The following is a 25677-nucleotide window of genomic DNA, read 5'->3' on the forward strand; positions in this document are numbered from 1 at the left end:
TTTGTTCTTGCCTAGCTAGCTCGTGTGCCGTACCTCCCCTTATGGTTTAGTTTAGTATGTTTATTTTTAATAGAATGTTTTGGGTAGCTGTGTTTGGTTTCTTGTTGTTGTTAGTTTTCACCCTTATGAGATTGTTGTTTTGGATGTTCCATTGTGGTTTCTGGTTTTAATTGGAAAATCTATGTGAGTTTTTTCAATTTGGAGAAGGCGTGAGCATTGTGTGTGCAGTTTGGGCTGGTTGTTTGGGAAATTTAGAGTGTTATTCATTTTCCCTTTGATGGAGTAATGTTTGATGGTTGTGTAGTGTGTGAGTTGGGGGAATTAATCTTCTTTGGATGTATGCTTGGGGGTTGGTGTCTAATATGTTTGATTAGGGAAGGAGTCTTGGTTTGCAGAAAGGTTCGGTGTCTTTTGGGCTGGGATGTTATTGGGATGGGTTTGTGGATATTAACATTTGTTAGTCTTCATTTTAGGTTAGCGTTGAGAGTTGATCCTATCGCTTTCAAAATTAGTTATCTGAGCGTTGCTCCCCATTTGGGGGGGTTTTATAGCATGTTAAACGAGTATCTAAGGTCTGCCCTCCTAAACTGTCAACTTGTTTCTCTTGCCCTTTACCCTAAGTTTTACAGGTTTTCAAAGAGGCCTCTTGGTGGTTGTCAGCCCAACATCAAAGCCATCTTCTATAAAGGAATTACATCGGTAAGAAGTATTGGCAAGGAAGCACAAAATAAATTGTGTAAACAAAACTCCATCAACAATCAAGCGATGAATCAAGAAGAACATGCTGCCCTTTCGAAGTTTATGTATTTTGTTATTGTAATTGGTGGTAATGATCTTTAAAGATCTTGTGTAGTGTATAAATTATGTATGTTAAGCATATGTAAAAAAAAGTATAATAAAAAAGCCCAATAAATTTTTAATATCACTCGTAAAATAAATTTCATATAAATTTATAAAATTATTATCGTAAATTATTAAACTGCATTTCAATCAAAGTACATCAATCATTTTCATACATAGAGATTACTACATAAAATAAAGTTTGAGTTTTAAAATGCAATATAAAAGGATCCAGATAGGGGTTCTATAAAGGTCGATAAAAACTAAAAAAAAGGGTGCCATTCAATTCCATGACCATCACCCAATCACCATCCATTTCCCAATCCAGATAGTACACCATTAAAAGTTTAAAACCCACACTCTTTGAAGCCTACGCTTTAAATACACCCCCGCAAAACTCCATTTGTTCCTCTTTCGCGTTGTTGTATTGATCGAACAAAAAGAAAAACCGAAGAAAACCACCCCCAACACTCGAAACTCGAGACTCTCCCTCATTTCTGCTCGCGCCTGCTGTCTCTTCACTCAACTCTTTCTCTCTCCTCTCCTGCAATTCCACCTCAAATCTCCCTATTCCCGAAACCCTAGAACTTCGATCGTTCCCCTTCTCCAACAATCTGCTGCGATGCAGGAGTTTTCAGCGACGGTCGCCAGCCATATCCGCTTCCTTCTGCAGAGCTTGAATGGATCCAACTCTGATTCTGTGCTTCAAGAGCTTTGTCAGGTCATTTTTACTCATTCTCCCTAAATCGCTGTTTTATTTGATTCCCGAACTATTCTGTGTTCATTACTGTTTTATGCGATGAGAAAACCCTAGCGGTTCTAATCTGCTTGACTTCCGAATTTCTTGATTTTGGTATTTGGAGAATTGATTTGAGCTTGTTACTTTTGCTACTGCATTTTGGGTTGTATTCTAACCTGGCTATTCAATTTACTTAGAAGCGAGTGTTTACCTACCTGTTTTTGGAGTTCATTGTGGATTTCGTAGCGGTTAATTGAGCTTGAGGGGAACTTAAAGGTTTATCGGAACTGGTAGCACTGTAGATTGATGTATTGCAAAAAATACTAATCAAGATGACTGTTGAAACTTTGCATTTATTATGAAGGGTGAGCAACAAGTACAGAAGTAGTGTGGGACTGTCCGAGGTAAATTAGTGTGACTTTCGAGCATTGGTTTTAAAAGTCGTGGGGGTGGGTGGGGGGGGGGATATTCTGTGGTTTATATGGACAATGTTGCTCTTTGTCCATCAGAATGCGGTATTTTAGTTCGATGTTGATTGTGTTGCTTCCTTCTACACAAGGGTGGAGGTGATGGGGATGCCTTTGATCAGATACCAATAGCAGTGAGATTGGTTCATTAAAACTTGTGACTTTGTGACATTTCTCCCTTGAAAGAATTGGGTCATTCCCCTATGCTTCTACTTTTTTGCCCAGATATTTCCTACTTTATGTTTCATTGTAGGTTAATAGTGTGTCTGGAAACTCTAGTTTAATGACAAAAAGTGTGGAAATAGGATAGTTCCTTAATTTTATCTTGTTTGGTAATTTAAATGGAAAAGTGAGGAAAATGAAATGTGTGGAATCACGTGGAAATCAACTAGTTACATTTTCCTTGTATAATTCCACGCTTCCCCCCTCAAAAGTGATGGAAAAACTGTTGAAATATGTAGAAAACAAAATTAAACAAGTGAAAAAATATATAATATTCCATTTTCATAGTTTTCCATAATAATTAGCCAAATAAATTAAAATTTAGAAAATTCCACATATTTACTTTTCTTTAGATTTCTATAGTTTTACCTTTCCTCACAGTTCCACATTAACTTGGTTTCCAAACACAGTGTAAATAGCGGAAGGCGAGTTTGTGCGTTTGGATACTTTTAGCTGTTTTTGTCGTTGGTGTTATCTTTGCCTGTCAACTGAAGTACTTGTTTTTGTGGTAACAGTTCACCGAACAAGGTTTGGAAGGAAGCTTATTGATCATGCAGAGTTTGTTGGACTTTATGAATATATTTGAGACAGAGGCAAAGAATGTTCATCTGCACCCAGTTATATCGTCAGTTTTTAGATTCATATTGGATAAACCGAATTTCAGTACTGTTCTCTGCCAGTCCCTTCGAAAGCTTACAGTTAGAGATGGATTCCTCGAAAATTTATCAAATGCATTAGGTCTCTCACTTTCTGAAAAAATTGCTGTTGGTCTTGCATTTTCAGAGTCAGAAAATTCTGATGCCAGACTGGTTGGTACGTTTTCTTCTTCTGTTGTGAAATTGTTCAAAACTGTTTGTTGACGATTTAAACAGTTTGAAGTTCTTCTATATTTTTCATACAGTTTACAAATGTGTAAAACAACTGTTGTTTCATGCAGGGACAAATTTCTGCATGAGACAGATCGAGGGGTTGTTTGCGAATCCTAGCACCATTGAATCAACTGAGAAAATCCAGAATATTTTTATGTTCCTTCACCGATGTGAGGGCCTCTCAAAGCATGTAGATACTTTTACACAGATGTTGAGTTTAATGCCTCTGAAAGAGGGCGTGCCATTTATTTTGGCTCCCATGGTCCCAGACGACCTGAATGAGACCAAATTTCTCAGGTCATTATCCGAAATTATTCTTTGTTATCATTTGTTTCTAAACATTTAGTTAGAGAGCAAGGTGTGATTTTCTCCATGTTAATAGTGACTGCAGGAGCATGGATTTGTTCTATGATTCCAATGAAGACGACTTTGATGCTATTGTTGCCGAAATGGAGAAGGAGATCAGTATGGCTGATGTCATGAAAGAACTAGGCTATGGATGCACCATCAGTGCTTCAAAATGCAAGGAAATATTGTCTCTTTTTATGCCACTAACTGAAGCAAGCATTGCCAGGATACTGGGCATTGTTGTCCGTTCTCATGCTGGTCTCGAGGAAAACACATCTACTTTTTCGTCATTCCTCTCAGCAATTGGAAGCAACCCTTTGTCTGATCTTCCATTTCTCAGTTCCTGGGATGTCAATGTCCTTGTCGAGACAATTAAACAACTTGTGAGTTATTCATCATGTCTTCATATGATATAATTGTCATTTAATTTTTTGTTTATAAGTAGCTTGCAGGTTGTTGTTTATTGCAATATTTTAATGAAATTAAGGGATGAATTATAAGACCTATCACAAATCTTCCAATATTCTTATAGCATCTAATAGCCCTAGTTCAATCCTGTGTAAAGATGTAAATTAAGATATTGGGAATTTAACTGATTGACTTTTTGCATTGTCTTTTGGAGACTCATTCACATCAGTTCAATTGGAAGGGGAAATATCCTTAGAGACTATGGAAACATAATAACCACCTGAATTTTAACATACATGTAATGCGTTTTCCCTTCAGCCTCCTTCAAAACTACCAGAGCATGCTTTACTTTACTGGGTTGAATCCAATTTATTCTAAATGAAGATAAACTCAGCGGCATTAATGAAAGCTCTTGTGGAACAAAAGACGTAGGTCGTTGACTGTTTTTGTTAAGCTTAGTGAGACTCACCTTCTGCCAAGGTTAAAAGTCTCCCATTTCGGTTCATTTTCTCTTGGGAATTTGGGATCTTTCCCTTTGTAGATGCTAGGAAAGGACCATCCTTCAAAGGAGTCTAAAGATCTCTGAAATGAGTGACAGCTACGGACTTTGTCAAGTGTGTTGCTGAATTTCTCACAGAAATTTCACCTCCTACGTCCTGCAGCAATACCATAGTGTCTATCTGTATTGTCCGCAACTGGTTCTATAACTACCTTGGACGGGAATTCAGCAATATATACCCTCAACCTCCAGTTAATGTTAATTGCTCGGTTGCCTTTCTAATTTGACATGAAGAACTTGGAAAAAAGCCAGACTCTGCCACTCTGGTCGATAAGAATCAAGGTTATATCTTGAAGAGCTTGTGCCCTAAGAATGTAGCAACTCACTATGTAAAAAGGGAAAACCAGTCTCATTCCCTCTAAATACACAACACACCGGGAATAATTTTTTTTTTTCTACTGGGTTTTGCAAAACATTTTTGTCTAAATTTCACCTGTCAGAATAATTTTTTTGACTGCAATTGAATTTGCTGAAAGAGCGTCAGTGAAAAGTGGTTTGGACGCTCTATATCAGGATTTTGTTGATCAAAGAGAAATCATTCAGTTTTCTTTGTTTTCCTTCCTTCTTTCTTTTCTTTTCTTCTTTTCTTCTCTCCTTTAATCCTATTACTAGAGACTCAGATGACTTTATCTTACCAGAAAACTATACTGTAGGAAAGGCTATTTGGTATTTCCATGCTACATTTTTGTGAAATAAAGACGGAGTGGAATGTCTTTCTTTACTACCTAATTTTTTAATTTTCCAGCTGGAGCCATTATGCCATGTTACAGGATCATCTTATCGAACCTCAAAGAGGTAGATCTGAGTTGACGCCATGACAGCAGGGAGGCAAAATGTCTCCAACATGTCTGGTCAAGCTGGGAGTAGACAAAATAAATTGAGAGACCTTGGAGATTTATCTCAAAGAGATTTTTGTAGCTTATAGAGAAACGGCAGAGTTTAGCTAGCAGCGTATATCCCATTTTTCGTTAGAAATTCAATCTTGAATTTGTGTTTGTAGAAGGTCAAAAGTTTCTTGTTTTTGGATTGTATTGGCTTGTGATTAAGTCCTAGTTAAATCTGTGTTAGTATAATAGGTCACAGTTACACATGGTTGCGTTTACATGTCCATTTATATCTTATCAGAGTAAGGCACAATAGTCTATGTTTGTTATTTGTGAGTGATTAGATGTGGAACAATGATTTGATGCCATATCCTCTGGGAGGGATATTTTTTTTAATTGTCTTAAAGCCTAAAATGTTCTTAATTTCTCTTGTATGTGTGTATGTATATGTACAGGCAGCTGAAACCAACTGGGTTGGAGTTATGGAGAATCTGGACCACGAGGGATTTTACATTCCTAACGAGAATGCTTTTACATTTTTCATGACCATTTTCAAGCATGCCTGTCAGGTATGTGAGTATGTCATGTTATGGAGAGGAAATTGATGAAGTTGGCTTTTGAGTGTATTACCTTCTTGGATTCATTCATTAACGTTACCCCAGTGTATTACCTTCTTGGATGGTAGAATTAATTACAGATATAAAATTTGCAGGATTCCTTCCCCCTCCATGCTATTTGTGGTTCAGTTTGGAAGAATTCTGAGGGGCAACTATCCTTTCTGAAGTACGCGGTATCTGCGCCATCTGAATCATTTACCTTTGCCCATTCAATTAGGCAACTGGTGAGTTGAGCTGTGGTACACTGCAAATATTGCTTCATGCAGGTCACGCTACTAATTTTGACGTGAAATTCTGTTGTAGGTGTATGTTGATTCAGTACATGGTCTACAATCTCAACCTGGACAGTCCAATTATGCATGGTTATGTCTTGATCTTGTTGATGTATTGTGCCAATTAGCTGAGAGGGGTCATGCGGCTACAATCCAGTCAATGCTTGAATATCCACTTAAGCATTGCCCTGAAGTACTACTACTTGGGGTAGCACAAATCCATGTAATGTTCTCTTCTTTACTAATGTGTGCATTAATGTACACCTTTAAAAGCTATATCCTCAATCATGGGGAGACAGGCTTTTATCAAATAGATTGCCCTAGTTTGGTGGGAATTTTGTTGTTTTCTGTTTCAGCATTCTTTTTTCACAGTGATCTATGGAATTGCAATTAGTTTTGTTTTTGTCATGTGATTTACTTAATTTTACACTTCGCAAATTTGCGTTCCCCGATTCTGATAATATGATAGCGTCTATGCTGTATGATGCTGAAAATTGGCATTTTCCCAACTATTTTCTTGTGTTAGAGTTAGTAGTCTGAGCTCTAAAGTCTCCTATATGTATCTTTGTAGTCCTGATTTTGGTTTCTTTTGTACATTTCCTTCTATTTTTTGCAGACCACTTATAATCTTCTTCAGCATGAAGTTTCCTCTACTGTTCTACCGATGATAATTGCTAATGCTGGCAGTAAGGGAGTAATCCTTCACCTCTGGCACATCAACCATTATTTGGTATTGCGTGGATTTGCTGATGTTCTAGCTAATGATCCAGACAGCATTCACAGGATTTTAGATATATGCCAGGAAACAAAGGTGTAATTTCGAAAAGATTTTACTGTTGGTTACCTAGTACTATGTAACTTTTAATGGGTGCACAAGCATACTAAACATTTGATTATTGTTTTTATCCAATTGTTCTCCTTTGTATAGTGTGATGCTGATGTTATATTGAACGGAACACACCCACTAGGTGTTAATGTTATAGGGTTTGATCTGCTGTGATATCTAATTAACTTGGTACTGTTTATCATGTCAGGGAATCGTGAAGGCATTATAATTTCTCTGTATATTGTTTGTTTCTACGGAAAAACGATAGAGCAAACTGATATTTTCTCTATTTTTTCTCATACATTTTAGTGTTGGTTGTCAAAGAGGGGCCAGTTACTGAAATTATGTGTTAATCTATTGCTAATTTGTCATTTTGTTGCTCTTGTAGATTCTCAACCATGTCTTGGAGCGGATGCCTTTTTCTTTTGCTATCAAACTTGCAGCAGTTGCTTCTCACAAGGAGCTTTTAGATCTCGAGAGATGGCTGAGTGATAATTTAATGACAAGTAAAGACACCTTTTTTAAGGTACTTCACGCTTAATTACTCTGATTTAATGATTCTACCGTGAGATTAGTCTTATGCCTGTTCTCAAATTATTTTGAGAAGCTCAAGATTCAAAAGCTTTGGAGTAACATGTACAATGGAACTTTGCAGGAGTGCTTCAAGTATGTTAAAGAGGTTCAGAGCCAAATAGTATCAGAAGAGAATTCTAACAGGCTGCATCAAACTGCTTCATCTGCTAATCCTGGCTCCCAGAGTTCTTTGGTCATCTTGAAGGTTATGCTTGTTTGCTTGGTTGAGAATTTCATTAATCCAATGCTGGATGGTCTTTGCTGTTCCCTATTCTTTTTTGTTTCTTTTAGTGTGTGTGTGTGAGTAGTAGTGACAATGGTGTCTTTGCAGGTCCTTAAAGCCAATGCCCAAGCAACGACTTCCAAAAGTCTTTGTGATGAAATTGAAAAAATGCATGTATCGCTGATGAATGGCAGTTTGGTTCAGCAGAATGACGGAGTTACTGATTTATCCACCTCAGCTATTGAAACAGAGGCAAATTCCTATTTCCAGCGCATGTTTTCTGAACGGTTTACTATTGATGAGATGGTTCAAATGCTTGCATGTTTCAAAGAATCCTCTGATAAAAGGTAATTCTTTCTCTGGATGATGCTATCTTCATTTATACGTAGTTTATTTTACTGAGGTACTCACTCCTGTCCTCAATTATTTTCTCTTTTGTAAGCTAGAGTTCTCAACGGTTACTTGCTCAAACTTTTTCTCTTTAGAAAATGTCGCTAGAGACGTTTATAATTACCCCTTTCTCCCCTTGTTTTATAAGTTTGACAACTTGTAAAGATGGAGGGAGTAGTTAGTCTTCACTTTTCCCCCCTCAAATGTCTTACCATGTGTGTGGCATATTTCTTTGACTTACTGCATTAGTGGTATCACTGGTATATTTATTTTGTCGTTAGGTTTTGAAGTTTCATCCTTGTTAGTGCAGCTTTCCTTCTTCAAAATCTTAGTGTTATGTTGCAACAAGAGTAAAAAAAATTGAATTTAATGAAATTCATCATCTTCCGAAGTTTAAGTGTCCTTGCTTACTGTGTTTTGTAGTTTTTTCTGTCCAAGTCACTATCCAAGATTCTAAATTTATCAGTTTGCAAATTTTGTATGTGGCAACTAGCATGTCGTGCCGGACAGTGGTTTGGCGTAATTCCGTAAAGACATGGTTTTTGAACTATGAAAACTTCTCCAGTGCTAAACTATTCTTCTGGTTTATTGTTTCTTTTTGTTGTTCTTCAGCCCCCCCCCCCCCCCCCCCCCCCTCATTTTGTAATCTCTTAATGAAAATCGGAAAAAACCGTCAGGAGCCTTCACACCCGGAGTCGGTGCTGATGAGGACAACACTAGAATCCTGTATTGTTTTTTTTCCTTGCATACATCTTGCATGTCGAGGATTTGAGAATATTCGCTTCTTGGCTCATGAAGTTATATATTGGTTTACGGAAGATATGTATAGTGAGGTTGCGTATGTGTAGATAATGTGATTAGTCTTGCTACCTACTAATGATTGATGCAACGATCTTAATCTTTAAAAAATACCATACATGAAATTGCAGGGAACAATCTATTTTTGAGTGCATGATCTCCAATCTGTTTGAAGAATATAGATTTTTCCCTAAATACCCCGAGAGACAGCTTGGAATTGCTGCTGTATTATTTGGTAAGACATAATCCATGTATGGACTTTCAGTTTTTAATTTCACTCTATTGGGTTGATGTTGATGTAGCTTTCATGCTGATGACTTATCTGTAGGCTCTATCATCAAGCATCAGCTAGTAACACATCTGACACTTGGTATTGCACTACGTTGTGTTTTGGACGCTTTGCGAAAGCCTGCAGATTCTAAGGTTTGCTGTTTTCCAGTTAACTTGGCCTTTTTTTTTTATGCTCCCCTGTGCTGGTGGTGGAAAGTTAAATCAAGAATTTCTGCAACAGATGTTTGTGTTTGGTACCAAAGCACTGGAGCAGTTTATCAATCGTCTGGATGAGTGGCCCCAATATTGCAATCATATCTTGCAGATATCTCACCTGCGTGGTACTCATCTAGAACTTGTTGCGTACATTGAAGGGGTTCTTGCCCGACAATCACATGGTGGAAATGGTCCTGTTGACCAACTAAATATCACTTCTCTGGGAGCAACAGTCAATGAGGTAATAGTGAACCTAGTTATCATGTTGTGGCTTGTTTCATCCTCTGTTACCTTCTTCTATCTGTATTTGGGTTTAATCCAAATTCAATGGTGGTGGCAGTTGACTGCACTTGAGTTACGTGGTGGATCTTTTAATACATTAAATATCAAGTTATAAGGGATCTTGCATTGACATCAACTTGAACTAATGAGTTCCTGTTCTAAGGTTTAGACATATAAAGCTAAACCAGAAAGTGTATTGCCATAGGAATCCATATGCCTTTCTCTTCCCGGCTTCCCCTCGAGGAGAATCTTGAAACATATCATTGTGTTTGAGTCTTTCTTGAACCTTTTACTAAGAATTCCTTATGCAAATTTGCCTTGCTGTGAATCTTTCTTCCTAAACAGAGAGGGGAACCTCTTATTTTACAGTTTCATACTTCCAAAATTTAATATTTTGGGTAAAAATTTTAGGTATGAAAACTGTATCTTTTAAAATATTGTACGTATCTTTTTCTTAATATGTGATGCAGCTGTACTAGATATTTGGTTTTCGCATGAAGTGAGCATTTATTATCTTGGTTAATTTGCAGATAACTGGATCGACTACTTCACAGTTGGGGCAGCCACTTTCCTCTCCTTTGCCAATTCAACCTCGCCCCCCAGTGCTGGTAGATGATGGAAATAAAGTTGCTTCAAGTATGAATAGCTTCACAAAGCCACTTGTAGCTAGTTCGGCTCAATCTAATGCTACATCTTTAGCTGATGCAGTTGGCATTTCAAAGGTACTTGTGCTCAATAAAACGAGGTAATATTTGTTCAAGATATACTCAGTTTAATCTTTCTCTTTCTTTAACAGACTCCGAGTCCACTGGCTGCATCTGGAATGCTGTCGTCTTCTCAAGGAGTTCCTCGTAGCCGAGGAGGTACTACTGCCAGTAATTTCATTATGTTTGTCATAGTGGGTGGTTGGATTTTCTTGCATAATTTGTTTTAACTTGTTGCCGTATCTGCTTTTCATTGTTGATAATATCTCATATTCAGGGTTTGGTTCTGCATTGAGCATAGAGACCCTGCTTGTTGCTGCAGAACGAAGAGAAACTCCAATAGAGGTAGTACAATTATATCTGTGCTCATCTTGAGTGGCTTAGCTTTCAATAGGGGTTGGCCTGGTTGGATGGTTAACTTCGTATGTCTGGAAATCTGGACCTTTAGAACGTCATTGGAAAAAAAGAATAGGATAGAGCTGCTTTCTTCTTTTCCTTGTCTAGGTCTTTCTCGGAGTTGCATTTTAGATGGGCAATTTAACTAATAACTTACGTACAGTTATTCTTCTATTCTAGGTTGCCCCTAAATTTGTGCTGCAGAGGTTTTCCTGGTTGTACCACATAATCGTGGGGCTTTATTTCTCAAAAGGGAAATTTCCCTGTCCCAGGATTGAGTTATTGCATCGAAGTAGTTAATTGATTAGATTATCTTTACTGATTTTTTTGGTGGTGCTGTTTTTAAGGGGAGGCTACCTCGGACCTTCCTTAATCGCAGAATTCCATAGTTGAAATTAGTTTCCTCGCCTTATGTCCATCTGGAAATTTTGGTTCAAGGTTCAACCATTTTTGAGATAGCCTAGTGAAGGTGTGAATGTGATCCCATTCTGTAAGGAACCTTAAATATTGAACTGGTGACGGAAAGGGAATTTTTTTTACACTAATCCATGCTCTTCATTCATTCTAATTTTTATTTTAGAACATTTTGTGTGATACATTATTTGCATGTTCAATCAGGCTCCATCGACTGACGTTCAGGACAAACTTTCATTCATGTTCAATAACATCGGTCCTTCTACTGTGGAAAAGAAGGCCACCGAATTTTTAGAACTTATAAAAGAGGATTGTTATCCCTGGTTTGCTCAATATATGGTGATGAGAAGGTTGCAATTTATTCCTTTCTTGTATGTCTTTATGTTAGGTCATTTTACCTTTTTATTGCTTGTCCAATTTACTAATGAATTAATATATGCAGAGCTAGTGTTGAGCCGAATTATCAAGAAATGTATCTGAAGTTTCTGGACAAGATCAATTCAAAAGCGCTGTATAAGGAAATAGTTCAAGAGACATATGAGAACTGCAAGGTTAACAGTTGGAAAAAAAATGTTTGATGGATTTTATTGAGTGCCTATAATCACGAATGATCTCAAAATGTCCTTTCTGTTCTTTCAGGTTCTTTTGGGCTCTGAGCTCATAAAATCAAGTGCTGAAGAGCGCTCTTTGCTAAAGAATATGGGGAGCTGGCTTGGGAGACTTACAATTGGACGGAATCAAGTTCTTAGGTCTCGTGATATTGATCCTAAGTCTTTGATTATGGAGGTAAATTGGCTTTTAATTTTTATTTAAGTGTCCTGTTAGAGGGATATCCCGTGATCTTGTTGGCTTGCTGTGGTTTCTATCTTTTTACTTCTATATTGTATTTGGCATTTGATATTTTGGTGGGATGTGATGTTTATGCCTAGGCTTACGAGAAAGGATTGATGATTGCTGTGATTCCTTTCACCTCCAAGGTACATTGCCCATCTAGTTCCGTGCTTTTATTATTCTCGTGTGTAAATTCTTACTGAATAATTGAATCTTATTAATTGTTTCAGATATTGGAACCTTGTCAAAGCAGTCTAGCTTATCAGCCTCCAAATCCTTGGACAATGGGGATTCTTGCCTTGCTTGCTGAGATATATGCAATGCCAAACCTAAAGATGAATCTTAAATTTGACATCGAGGTTCATACCATTTATATGTTCTGAATCTACTTTAGAGATATTGCTGGTCAAGTCAAATTATAGAAGTATAGAACACTTCTAATTTGTTTATCGTGTTGTTGGGCTGCTGTGTTATTTTTAGGTGCTGTTTAAAAACCTTGGTGTTCAGATAAAAGAAGTGACTCCCACTTCTCTTTTACGGGACCGTGTGCGGGTTGTTGAAGGAAATCCTGATTTTTCAAACAAAGAGTTTGTTGCACCACAACCTCCAATTTCTTCTGAAGATCAAGTTGCAATACCAGAGCCCATGGAGCCTCCTAAACCCCAGCTTCCTGTTCCAATTTCTCCGGTCTGTCCATAAACAGTTCCAAATTTATCTTGCAATTTATTGTAGCTGATATTATGTGTTTGTTACAGTCTAATTTGTTTTGTTTCACGACTCAGTATGTTGTTCCTGCGGAGGATGATAAAGGAGGGAGTATGGGGTTTTCTGATCAGCTTCCTTCAGCTCAAGGACTGCTACAATCTACTGGTTCTCAGTCGCCATATAGCATGGCTCAGGTTTGTAGGCACTTTCTTGTTTCAACACTTTCTACTGATATGTGAACTCGCTGATTTTACTGTCATAGCCATGGAAATGCTAATGTTAGCGTTAAACAATTACACAATGAAATTGGCGTAGAACATAATTTTAGAATCTCAAATTTGGTATACAGCTAGGATCTCTATTGTTCATTGGTAACTGTTCACTTTTGAAATCTGGCCAAAATAGAACCTGAAATCTGGCAAAAGTCCGTTTTCAGAATTTTCCTTTTGAAAAATGTATATCTTTCCCTTGTTTAGGAATATTGATTAAAAAGTGTCTTCACCTTTTCTTTTAATATGCAAAGTGTAGGACGGGGAAGGGGTTTCCACCATTTATTGAAGGAATGTTTGGGACTCAAACAGCAAACCCTCAACCTAAGTGGCTCTATGCATAGATACCAAGAAGATTACTAGTGCCTTCAAGTTATATATCAAAGATATATCTATATATAAGTTATTATAAGTGCCCTCTAGCTATTTATCAAAGATATATATATTATCTCCAAATGCTTGATTGAATTATAGAATCCTGTTGATTTTTCCAGATATTTCTTGATAAAAGCAGTTAAACAGTGACGAAAATTATGTTATAGTGGATTTGTTGACCATCTTCCTTTTGGGCATAAATATTTTTCTAGTCTCAATTTTTCAAGAGGGGCAATATTAAATACGTGGCTGTCTAACTTGAATACATATCAATTCCCTCAAAAAGAAACTTGAATACATAGCAAAATGTACTCGGAGACGGCGAAGCATAATTTTTAAAATTACACTATTTTTTACTGTAGTGTCACCTACGAAGTAGATGTTTTACTGAATTGTGCAATATTTTACTTCAATTTTTCACATAAATGCTGGCTAGTAACTGAATTTTGCATGATATTTCAGTTACCTCCAACAATTCCTAGTCTTGGAGCACATGTCGTTGTGAATTCGAAGCTTAATACTATGGGCCTACACGGGCACTTTCAGAGGTCTGGATATTTTTTACCTGAGCTTTTTGTCATTTCGAGTTACCTGCTTCTGGTTGATTTTGAGGTGATTTAATTTCTTTGCAGAGTGCTCCCACTTGCTATGGATAGAGCTATTAAAGAAATCGTGCCTGGTATAGTGCAGCGTAGTGTTTCCATTGCTTCTCAAACTACTAAGGAGCTTGTTATTAAGGTTCGTTTACTACCTACTTGATATGTGTCATTAAGGTCTATGGAATTGGTAAATTGTTCTTCGTACCTATCTGACTTGGAAAAGTATTATTTTTACAGGATTATGCCTTGGAATCAGCTGAGAGTCGCATATATAATGCTGCACATCTGATGGTTGCTAGTCTTTCTGGTAGCCTAGCTCATGTGACTTGCAAGGTGCGATATTCCTCTAGTGCTCTATGTTAATATGATGTAAATAAGCTCTATCTATGTAACTCTTATTAAGAGAAGATCTTCATTTTTAGCTATCTAATATGTCGTGAAGCACTTATGTCCGATAGTTGGTCTCTGCTGCAGGAACCTTTGCGTGGCTCAATATCTAGTCAGCTACGCAACATGCTTCAAGGAGTGAACATTGGAAGTGAAATTTTAGAACAGTATGTGCAGCTCGTTACTAATGATAACCTCGATTTGGGTTGTGCAATGATTGAACAAGCAGCACAAGAAAAGGTTAAGATTTAAGCTTCTTGAATGCGCTTGTGTTTCTCTTCTTCCAGAATGTATGTTGGATATGGATAACTTCTTGTTGGTTGACGTTAGCCTTTGTGTTTGAGGGTTTTACTGTAATGTAAGAATTGCTTGTTGAACATAGATCTAATTACCTTTGTTCATTGATATTTGGAGCAAACACTATTCTTGCGAGATGGAGCATTCAGCAGGGACTAGTGAACTTCAGGATTTTTATTCTGACTTTGCTGATAAGAGCCCCAAAAATCCGTTCGTCATTAGTGATGTTATTCTAATATGTGTCATATCCCCCCCCCCCCCCCCCCCCCCCCCGGGGCCTGGGGAGCATTACTCTCTTAGGGGAACATGCCAGGTTGTGGTTATGGAGGGCGGAGGTTTGGTGCTCAGACCTGGTACCTGAATTGTACCTCCTGATTCTTGGGACAACTTGTTAGCTTTGTTACGGATTTTTCATTAGAACATCGTTCTTATCATACTTAATTATCTTCATTTGTTGCTGTAGGCTGTGCAAACAATTGACGCGGAAATCTCTCAACAATTATCTATGAGAAGGAAGCACAGAGAAAGTCCTGGTTCCTCGATATACGATGCTAGCATATATGCACAAGGTGCGATGGGCGTCTTGCCAGAAACTCTTCGTCCTACCCCTGGGCGCTTATCTGTTTCCCAGCAACGTGTTTATGAGGTAAAGTACTTCACCTTTTATCATTCTTCCCTGCCAGTTTCCGGAACCACTTGGGAATTAATGTTGTACTCCCTCCGTCCTAGAACTCCTGGGCACACAGTTTAATGCGATAAGTAGTAGTGTGATTATCAAGTATTATTTTATTAAAAAGTAGATGTTAGGGAAGTTAGTGGGGTATTTTAATATTAGAGGGAAGAGAATGTATGATATTTTTATATTGAAGGATAGGAGAGTTGAAATTAAAATATTTGTGTAGTGGGCCAAAGTGAGAAAGGGACATCTATTAAAATATAATAAAAACTTTCCGAAAATGGGTTGGAGAAAAACTGTAACGAGTAATCTGAGACGGATGAAAAAAGGAAAGTGTAACGAGTATTCTGGGACGGAGGGAGTATTAGCTACTGCTGGTGTTTGCTTTTGTTTGTACCTATTTGATTTAATATGTAGGACGGTTTTAGCCTCTGAATTGACTCTTTATTTTTGGCAGGATTTTGTGAGGCTTCCCTGGCAAAATCAACAGTCGAGTCAAAGTGCTAATACTACATTGGTTGCTCACTCTCCTTCCCCTGCTGGTGGGAGCTTCCCCCGCACTTTAAGTGCTTCTTCAGGACAACTAAGTGCGAATGTCTATTCCTCTGGACTAGGGAATACTAGTTATGGTGTTGGTGCTCAGCCTGTTGATCTTGTTTCTGAAGAGTTGGAACCATCTTCAACACAGATACTAAGGTGTCTGTCTATTTTAGCTTCTATCTTGGATCTTCAGCCCCCCCCCCCCCCCCCCCCCCCCCCGCCCTTTATCTCCATAACTATGGTTGTTACTCATTCATGCTTCTTTTCCATACATTACAGCACTGCTTCTCTTAGCCAGATTAGAACTTCTGATAATGTGGGTTCCCAGCGCACTGAGATTGATTCAACCCTGGTGTCTTCTTCTGGTGTTCCAGCCATGGAATCACAACCAGTTGAATCCGCTGCAAGTATTAAGGTTGGTGACGCTTTTGCCAGTTTTTTTTTGCAGCTGTGAGCACCAGTCCCTTCACTGACGATTTTCTTTGCTATCAGGAATCTGGAATAACCTCTCAATCACCACCACAGGGATCTGCGCCTTTAGTATCTAGTCTCGCAGAACCTTCATTAACTACTGGAGATGCACTGGACAAATACCAGTTAGTTGCACTGAAGGTCATATTTAACATTCATGCTAGTTTTGTCATTCTTATCTAATTCCTGTTATGTGTATTTAATATACGGTTATGAAATATAGGGCTGCATATAAGCATTAAATACATTTTCTAAATTTTTATTAATTTAGGAAACGTGTTAAAAGTCACATGTCGAGCAGTTACATTAAAGCTTTAATACGCTAAATTTTAACTCCTTATAGTTGATGTGGTCTTTATGTACGAAATATGCACTGCTTATTTTGTCTTGCATTGGTCTTGGTGTGCATTTTTACAGAAACATTGACACAGTTATATAGGATATTGTTTCTCATGGTTGTCTGTAGAGCTAGTTCTAGATTGTGCCTCTTCTAGCATTTTGTTTTGACACTCTTTATAAGAACTTTGCCTATAGACTTGCATCTGACGCACCCTTTCCAATATTTTCTCAAATGCAGCTGGAAACTGCGCTAACTAGTGAGGGCGGAGAAGCGGAATTTCAGGTTTTTGTTTTGCTATTGAGTAGATAAAAGCTTTCCTTTTCATTCCACACATTTCTATACTTGTATGCAGTTATTGCTGATTTCCTTATTCCCATCAATTTTTTTTCAGTCTATTGTTTCGGAGGTTCCACAGATCATACTAAGATGTGTCAGTCGAGATGAAGCTGGTTTAGCTGTCGCACAAAAGGTGATAAATGATGGCATATTTATTTTTCTTTCTCGTGGTTTACGCTTGAGTTGTGCCTTTTACTATTTTTATATTCTGGTACAGGTTTTCAAAGCTTTGTATGAGAATGGAGGTAGTGGTTTGCACACTGCTGCTCATCTTGCAATTCTAGCTGCAATTCGTGATGTGTGCAAGCTTGTGGTGAAGGAGCTTACAAGCTGGGTATGTTTATATGAATATTATGATTTGTCGTAACAATCATCGTAGTAGTAATTTCCCGTGTGATTCTTCCTCACAGGTCGCATTACATTTGTTATATTTTTATGGTAATTTGATTTTTAAGTTCAATTGTTTCCCTTCCAGCTGTATTATTTAGAGATCACTAGTTAACTTGCTCATTTTTAATTTCTTAAACAAGGGTTGTCTCTAGTTTGATTGGACCTGAACTTGTTAATGTTCTTTTTTAGGTGATTTATTCGGACGAGGAACGGAAGTTCAATAAGGATATTACTGTTGGCCTGATAAGAAGGGAGTTATTGAACTTGGCTGAATATAATATTCATATGGCAAAGCTTCTTGATGCGGGAAGGAACAGTATGTATACTGATATTTTCCTATTTATAACGGCTGAAATTCTATATCTCATTAGGTTTTTGGTATCATATAGAAATTGCGACAGAGTTTGCTGTTTCACTTCTCCAAACGTTGGTGAATGAAGAACCTAAGGTCATTTCGGAGCTTCAGACTTTAGTTGAAGCCCTGTCTAAGGTTAGTGTCTAGTCCGTTATTACCAGTGAGGGTGTACTCCCTACTAAGATGTGCATTTAATTATTTTTTAATCCTAATAGCAGCTTGCTGCGAGGCCTGGGTCACCTGAGTTGTTGCAACAACTAGTTGAAACGGCAAAAATCCCAGCTGCTACTGTTGGTGGCATTACCAGTCCTAGTACCGGAAAGGATGATAAGAACAGACAAGCAAGAGATAAAAAGGTCTCAAGCTGAACCTATGACGCTCATTTTAGGGAGCTTTATGTTTTATTTGTCATGTAAGGCTGACCTTTTCTTGCGCAGGTTTCTCAATCTGTGGCAAGTAGGGGAGAATACAACAATGTAGAAATCATGGAGCCAGATGCCGCTAGTTTTCAGAAGCAGGTATTACTGCTCTTGGTTATACCTAAAATTTCAGTTTTAGATTTCGGTATTCTAGGAAAGAAGTGTTCAGTAATTAATTTTGGTTTTAGTCACGTCCAAAGCTTGATGATTGTGGGGTTTTGTTACCGATTGGCTGTGAGAAGCTTGTCTATTGGCTGGCTTAAAGAAAATGATCACGGATAACAGAGAGCATGTTTCGGAGACACATAATGAGGGAGATGGGGCCCATGGGGGGTGCCTACTACAAAAAAAGTGGGTAAGTGGGGAATATTGGTGAAAGAAGTACTTTAGTAGTTGACCCCTTGTCAGTTCAAATTGTAGAATCCATACAAGAGTTCACCTGTATACGAGTCTGAGCACCATATACTGTTAGTTCTAACTTCAATGCACAGTCTTGTTTAGCTAGCGGTTACCTCTTTCTAAACATTTTAACCTTCCAACAAAAGGAATGAATAGCGGTCATTAGTGACTTCTCTGAGGGAGCCATATTTCGCCAGTAGCTGAGGAAACGTGATCAGATGACTGCTGCATCTAAGTGCGTCTTAGATGAATGGAGATACTTGGTTTGTTCCGCTGAGTCATAGTTCTCTTTTTTGTTCGCTTATTCTGTATTGTCACATCATAGGCGATGGTGCTTTGTGATGCTGTACTGAAATTATTCATAGTCAGTAAATTTTTATATATGTGTTAGACCTAGCAGATGATCACAGCATCTACAAGTTAGATTTTACAGTCGGTCAATTGCTTGTGCAGGTTTCTCTACTTTTTGCAGAGTGGTACCGGCTATCTGAACTTCCTCTTGGAACTGATGCTCAGTGTATAAGATTCATTTTACAGCTACATCAAAATGGTTTACTCAGAGGGGATGACATAACAGACCGCTTCTTCCGGGTTCTTTTGGTGAATGTTATTTCCATTTTTTAGTTTTGGTTTAATATTTTATTTATCGTTGTATTTACTATTTAGTACCATATGCATAATTGATCTCGTGCTCCAGGAAATCTCTGTGTCACATTTTGGTGAGGTGATGCAATCAACTCCACAAGTGCAGTCCTCCTTCCTCGCCATTGATATTTACGCTAAATTAGTATATTCAATCTTGAAGGTATTTTCGCTTTTCCCTTCCGCTTTTCTCTTACTGTATTGTACTGTCTCTGACTTCAAAACTTGCTATATTTGTAGCATTGTCCAGTGGATCAAGGATCAGGCAAACTCTTTCTCTTACCAAAGGTTGGATTCTAAACTTTGAAGAGGAGGTTTACTAATCTTGTATTTAATTACGGATAGTTCTCTTATTATAAATTGGTATATGAAATCATTTTTTCCTGTAGATTTTAACTATAACTGTGAGATCAATTCAAAAAGATGCCGATGAAAAGAAAGAGGAATTTAATCCTAGGCCTTACTATAGGCTCTTTATTAATTGGCTGTTAGACTTCGGTTCGTTAGACCTTGTGCACGAAGGTGTTAATTTCCAGGTATATCATACTTGCCACTGTATTCAGCTCACCTCCTCCGCTTCGAGCATTTACTGCTCGCTCTATTGATATTTTTTCCTGTTCTGGTTAACAGTGGTTTGTTTTTCCAGGTTTTATCAGCTTTTGCAAATGCATTCCATACCTTGCAGCCTCTTAAAGTACCTGCTTTCAGGTTAGAAATGTTTGATAGTTTTGTTATTTGGAAACCTTGGGTGTCTCTATGCCACTTTGTTACTGCAGTCTTTGATCTTGTGAGCATCAGAATGTCAGATATACTGATATGGTGACTTAATGTGCAATCTTTTTCATTCTCGGTGATTTAAGGCAATCTGGGGCATTTTATTCATCAGTGCTTTTCTTGACATTAGCATTCTAAGGTTGGCTGTGTAAACCAATTATGTGCCTGGTTTTTTAGTCAGTAATTTGGTCTTTTAAGGTTACATTACTTGATTTATATAGAGCAGGCTTGGATCCTGTTGTGATGTTGTTATCACTTACCAGGCACTGATAAATGAAAGCTTTCCAGTCTTGAATGTTGATTGTCTTTAAAATAAGAACTACTATATCATGGGGTGGTTTTGAAATCTGAAACCACTTTTTTTCTGAATGTTCTGGTGGTAAATATTTATCATCTCGGTTTGGCTTAGTGGTTTGCTTTATGAAAATAATATCACCCTAACTGTGAGACCACCCTTGGCTAGTAGGTAATGGTGTCTCTCGTATTGGACTTTGCACATGATGATATGATTGTCATGAACATCTAGTGGCAAGTGTATATTTAATTAATGAATGTGATAGTCATGCAAAATTGTGGTATGTTTTTTGTCATGTGTTGTATATTTGAACTGCCTATTTTTTTAAAACATATTTTTGGACCATATTTATGCAAGTCATCTAGGATGTTTTGGTATGGTTCATAATTAACTAGTATATTTCAACTGTTTATTTATTCTGTTTTTGAGGTTTCTCACTTTCATAAACTTCTGCAGCTTTGCATGGCTTGAGCTAGTTAGTCACCGAACTTTCATGCCTAAATTGCTTGCTGCCAACTCACAGAAGGGGTGGCCCTTTCTTCATCGTTTATTAGTAGACTTATTCCAGTTCATGGAGCCTTTCTTGAGGAACGCTGAAATGGGAGATTTGGTTTGCTTCTTTTGGATCCCAATGTTCTTTTATACATTTTCTCATTATCATCATATTACTAATATTCTGTATTTTTTGTTGTTGAAGATACGCTTTCTGTACAAAGGAACTCTGAGAGTGCTGCTGGTGCTGCTGCATGATTTTCCAGAATTCTTGTGCGACTTTCATTTTAGTTTTTGTGATGTCATACCTCCCAGCTGCATACAGATGCGAAATATTATCCTCAGTGCTTTTCCTCGCAACATGAGACTTCCAGATCCTTCAACTCCAAACTTGAAGGTTTGTTGTCCACGATTTTTTTTCATTGCAATAACTCATTCAGTCATTCCAACTTTTGAGAATTTTCTTCTCTCAGATTGATTTGCTGGAAGAGATGAGCCAAGCACCTCGTATATTGTCCGAAGTCGAAGCAGCTCTGAAGGCAAAGCAGATGAAAGCTGATGTTGATGAGTTTCTCAGGGTAATAATTTTTCTTTAATCAAGTTGATTTGTTAATATAAATTCATCTCACCCTACTATTCCAATTCTTTTTTGTGCAACTGCAGACAATGCAATCATCCCCATTTCTGAGTGATTTGAAGCAGAGATTACTACTTTCGCCTAGTGAGGCTTCCCATGCTGGGACCTGTTACAATGTACCTCTGATCAATTCACTTGTGCTGTATGTTGGGATGCAGGTAATTTATTGTATGCTATGTTTTTATTTTTGGATTTATGCTAATTTTTTGCTTAGTTTTTGTCCCTGGTCGCTATATGGTGATAACGACATTCGCCTTTTGTCCACTGTTCTTTGTGCCTAGGCTTTTTCATTTTATAGATTTTGTCAGAAGATGAAATGTAGAAGACATTACTTTTATTGGTTGTATCAGGCTTTGGAGGGTTTTGTTGGTTCTTTGGTTATATAAGTTCCTCTGCGAGCATCCGTAGAGAGTTAGTGTTATTTTTTTGTTTTTGGGATTTTCATATATATTCAATAAGTAGTAATGGGCAGAAGCTCTATTGTAGTTCCTAATTTTATGATTGAAGGATTTGGGGGTATTTTTACTGACCCAATAGTTTTCAGCATTCGGGCTTGAACTCGCAACAAACTGGGACTTGTTGGGTAATTGGCATTCTGGGAATTTTAAATTTACATCTATTGCGGATTGCTAAGAATCTCAAATAGATCAGAAAAATGCTTTTCTTCATGGGATTGGTAATCATTACTAGGATTAATACCCCTTTCTTGAAGCAAGTATGTTAATGTTGATAACTGTCCTAGTTCTGGGACATACCAAATAAGCGCCAGAACATCTGAAAACTAAATTGGAGGTAAGGCTGCATGCATCTTGTCCTCGCCAAATTCTGCTTATCGTCAGCTGTTAGAATTGTTTGTTATTTATGGTGGTGTTACTTTTAAGGTTACCTCTGATTTTGCTACAGGCAGTTCAGCTGCTTCAGTCACGGAACCGGTCACAACCTCAGCCAGTTAGCAGTGATCCGTTGGCAGTCAAAGCAGCATTAGATATATTTCAAACTTTAATGAAGGATCTGGATACTGAAGGCCGCTATCTATTTCTAAATGCGATTGCTAACCAGTTGCGTTATCCCAATACTCACACACATTACTTCTCCGTCATCCTCCTCTATTTATTTTCTGATGCTAATCAGGTATTATTTTCCCCAACTATTAAATGCTGCGCTTATATTGGTCTTATTTGCGTGACAAAGCTTTGTTTAATATACTTTATTATGTGTTGAGAGGAACTTGAGTTGTTTACTGCGAGAAATTTTTGATAAATCCGAGCCAGCAGTTGGACTGATACCTGAGGTAGTGATGAATGCGAAGACAAACATGCTGTCTCGTATATTCTGTTTTCATGCCTGATTTGTGCTGCAAATTATCTTTTTTGCTGGTTGAATTGTTGAATGAAGTAGATTTGGCGGTGTGTGAATTGTAATTCCAAATGATTTTCCCATACACCTAGTTTTCTGATTTTGAAATTCCTAAATGTTATGCTATTTGATTTGCCTTCAGATGTGATTCAAATATGCAGTTTAAAAAGTTTGCTGCCTATTGTGCTATTTGATGATGTAACATCTTATGCAGGAGATCGTTCAGGAACAGATAACCCGAGTACTGTTGGAAAGACTAATTGTTAATAGGCCACATCCATGGGGACTGCTGATTACATTCATTGAACTAATCAAGGTTGATACCAATTTTATGTGTGCATCTTCCATAGATGTGATATGTACATTGATTTTTATGCGTCTTAATACTCTTTTGCTCACCTTTGCTTTATGTACAGAACCCTGGATATAATTTCTGGAACCGTACCTTCACAAGGTGTGCACCTGAAATAGAAAAATTGTTCGAGTCGGTTTCCAGATCATGTGGGGGTCCAAAGCCTGTTAATGAGAGCATGGTTGGCTCAGGAGGATTGTCCGATAACGCTCATTGAAGCTATCTTTGTTTGTACATGTCTAGAGTTAGAATAGTCTTCTAACTAACATTACTAGAAGACTGTGTAAATGTACCATTAATGTGAATATGCTTATTCTAGATATGTAACAATACAGATTGTTACTACTGAAAAATTTCTAATGTTAGTTTAGGAAAGCATAAAATGCTCCTTTTTGTACACTCACAGAGTTTGCTTCTTACAACTTTGAAATATAAACAGAAAGCTAAATTTCCAGGAGGAAATGAGAGAGTAGTATTTATGGAGCTAATTCTGCACAAATAGATGTTTGTTTTTGTGATGAGCAAATTCTTCAAACTTTGGTTTGGTTGGTGTCAAGTGAGCTGTGAACAATGTTTGGCCATTTCCTTCAAAGCTGAGCGTCTTGCCTTAGCTTTCCTCTCCTGAGCTTCTTGCTTTGCCTCTGCAAGTTTCTTGTGCACCTTCTGCACTGCCTCTGCCCGTTTCTGCTCCAGCTTCCTCTGAACAACCCCAAAAACAATCATCCGTTCGTTATCCGTTGATATTGTACTTGTTATGACTTATAATAATGCTGCATTTCATATTGTAATCTAGTACAAGGTTATTTATACCTCAAGCTTGTCCAGATGAAGCTCTGCTTTCTTCTTACGGCTTGATTCCCACTCATCAATGGCTTCTTCTTTCTTTGTTAGCCTGACCAATTCAATTATATACACTTCATAATAATGCAAATCAAACGCTGAAAACAGTCAGTAACTGAGAAAAAACATACTTTCTTAGGAGATAAGTATATGAAGCCTTCCTCATTGCATCGATCTCAGCCTTTTGCTTGTGACTCCGAGTTTCATCCAAGAAGTCCTGGTAGGACTTAGGGCGATGGCTCAGCCGGCGTTCGCCTTGTTCCTTGTCGATTACCGGTATTGCCCCTTCAAATACTTCACAATTTGCATTTCCAGATCCTTTCTTATGCTGATGATAACCATAACACTCTTCAGAAACAGCAGCATATAATGCTGGCTTATTATCATCATGAAGACAAACTGAAGACTCATAATCAAATGTTGCAGTTGAGTTATCCACTTCATTGCTCCCAAATCCTCCAAGATATCCATTCTTTATTTCTGATTCAAATTGCTTCTTCAGATTTGAGAAACTGTTTGAGTTTTTCAATCCCTAAATTCACACAAAAATATATCTGTCATTTTTCACACTTCTTCACCTCAATATTTAAATGAAACAAAAATGCTTGGATTGATTATCTCAATAAACAAAAATTAATCAAATAAAAAATGCTTGGATTGGTTATCTCAATAAACAGAAATGTATGCAGAATTAAATCCAAAACACAACAACTCAGATGAAGAACATATCAATTTTCCAACAAAATAAAACATACAAATAATTTGATGTTCATATTTATCAAAGGGAACACAAAGCAAACTCAAATCCAAAAATAAAATAAAAAACCAGGTTAAAAACATCTCTGAAATTTTGTAAAAAAACAATTAAACCATCGTCATTTTAATTGCGTTTTTTTCTCATTTTTAATCGAAAACAGAGCAACAGAGAAATATTACGGGAGAAGAAAAAACACATAATTCGATGGTCTAAACTAATCCATCGAACAAAGAATCAAACTACAATCAGAAAACAAGAAACTCCAGATGAATAAGAGCTCAGAAATTGATATTAATTTTCACAATTTTTCTATTTTCAATCGAAAAACCAGACGAAAAAAAGAAATTTGTACAACACACATAATTTGATGCTCAAAATTAACCCACTAAATAAAATATTAAACTCAAATCGAAAACCCCATATGAATAAGAGATCATAGATTGTAATTATTTTCACTTTTATATTAAAACTGGTATTTTCTACTAATTTAAAATCCAAGAAAAAACAGAGGAACTAAAGAAAGTGGGAGTATAATATAAGAAAAACACCTGAAATCTTGTTGGGGAGTAGAAAACAGTAGAAGGACGACAAGAATCGCAAGGAAGAGTTGGTGAATCGCCATTGAAAGAGGAAGAAGCAGAGAGAGGGAGATCCTCCATTAAAGAAGACATACTCCAAGCTTTGTTGCTTAGCTTTGAAGATTTGTTGAACATCTTGTTACCAGAACTTTCTTTTTCATCAACTTGGGATTGATGATTAATCTTCTTCTTGCTTGCTGAAACTGATTCCTCTGTTTTGACCTTCATCTTCTTGTTTTTTAATTTCTGGGAATTTTGGAGCTGTAAAGTTTTTTGTTTTAAGTTGGGGTTGAAACGATGTGTAACTG

The 25677-nt window shown here is 37.4% G+C and overlaps 2 protein-coding genes across 5 annotated transcripts; one reads left to right on the forward strand and one right to left on the reverse strand.

Moving 5' to 3' along the window:
* The first annotated feature begins 1217 nt into the window (after positions 1 to 1217).
* Positions 1218 to 23677, forward strand: LOC110788994 (uncharacterized). Of its 4 annotated transcripts, none has more exons than XM_021993638.2 (51): positions 1218 to 1561; positions 2784 to 3081; positions 3206 to 3434; positions 3529 to 3868; positions 5732 to 5845; positions 5989 to 6117; positions 6197 to 6388; positions 6782 to 6976; positions 7380 to 7517; positions 7647 to 7769; positions 7896 to 8134; positions 9107 to 9210; positions 9304 to 9398; positions 9487 to 9702; positions 10274 to 10465; positions 10540 to 10606; positions 10725 to 10792; positions 11462 to 11607; positions 11700 to 11808; positions 11897 to 12043; positions 12187 to 12234; positions 12319 to 12447; positions 12569 to 12775; positions 12871 to 12987; positions 13900 to 13985; positions 14070 to 14175; positions 14274 to 14369; positions 14511 to 14663; positions 15184 to 15366; positions 15854 to 16092; positions 16216 to 16351; positions 16429 to 16548; positions 16985 to 17029; positions 17139 to 17216; positions 17301 to 17417; positions 17663 to 17789; positions 17863 to 17963; positions 18044 to 18184; positions 18266 to 18346; positions 19100 to 19246; positions 19344 to 19451; positions 19529 to 19576; positions 19678 to 19824; positions 19935 to 19996; positions 20814 to 20967; positions 21055 to 21246; positions 21323 to 21427; positions 21513 to 21644; positions 22390 to 22617; positions 23057 to 23158; positions 23259 to 23677. In XM_021993638.2, the coding sequence occupies exons 1-51, from the start codon at positions 1463 to 1465 to the stop codon at positions 23409 to 23411; spliced, it is 7128 nt and encodes a 2375-aa protein (XP_021849330.1). In that variant the 5' UTR covers positions 1218 to 1462; the 3' UTR covers positions 23412 to 23677. The 4 variants fall into 4 exon arrangements, with proteins under 4 accessions (XP_021849330.1, XP_021849331.1, XP_021849327.1 ...); XM_021993639.2 differs by having other exon boundaries at positions 18047 to 18184; XM_021993635.2 differs by having other exon boundaries at positions 1219 to 1561; positions 3520 to 3868.
* LOC110788975 (uncharacterized) lies at positions 23561 to 25677 on the reverse strand. Its single transcript, XM_021993616.2, has 4 exons — positions 25340 to 25677; positions 24166 to 24566; positions 24005 to 24086; positions 23561 to 23893 (listed from the first exon to the last, which is right to left on the reverse strand). The coding sequence occupies exons 1-4, from the start codon at positions 25595 to 25597 to the stop codon at positions 23747 to 23749; spliced, it is 888 nt and encodes a 295-aa protein (XP_021849308.1). The 5' UTR covers positions 25598 to 25677; the 3' UTR covers positions 23561 to 23746.

This window comes from Spinacia oleracea, chromosome 2 (assembly GCF_020520425.1).
Source record: "Spinacia oleracea cultivar Varoflay chromosome 2, BTI_SOV_V1, whole genome shotgun sequence".
In the NCBI taxonomy this organism is placed as follows: domain Eukaryota; kingdom Viridiplantae; phylum Streptophyta; class Magnoliopsida; order Caryophyllales; family Amaranthaceae; genus Spinacia; species Spinacia oleracea.

Coding starts and splice junctions, on each gene's coding strand:
- LOC110788994 (XM_021993635.2), top strand. CDS start 1,463: ATGCAGGAGTTTTCAGCGACGGTCGCCAGCCATATCCGCTTCCTTCTG. Junction 8,135..9,106: donor AAAGAATCCTCTGATAAAAG/GTAATTCTTTCT, acceptor ATGAAATTGCAG/GGAACAATCTATTTTTGAGT. Junction 21,645..22,389: donor TGCTGTATGTTGGGATGCAG/GTAATTTATTGT, acceptor ATTTTGCTACAG/GCAGTTCAGCTGCTTCAGTC.
- LOC110788975 (XM_021993616.2), bottom strand. CDS start 25,597: ATGAAGGTCAAAACAGAGGAATCAGTTTCAGCAAGCAAGAAGAAGATT. Junction 24,567..25,339: donor ACTCCCCAACAAGATTTCAG/GTGTTTTTCTTA, acceptor GTGTGAATTTAG/GGATTGAAAAACTCAAACAG. Junction 23,894..24,004: donor TTCATCTGGACAAGCTTGAG/GTATAAATAACC, acceptor GGGGTTGTTCAG/AGGAAGCTGGAGCAGAAACG.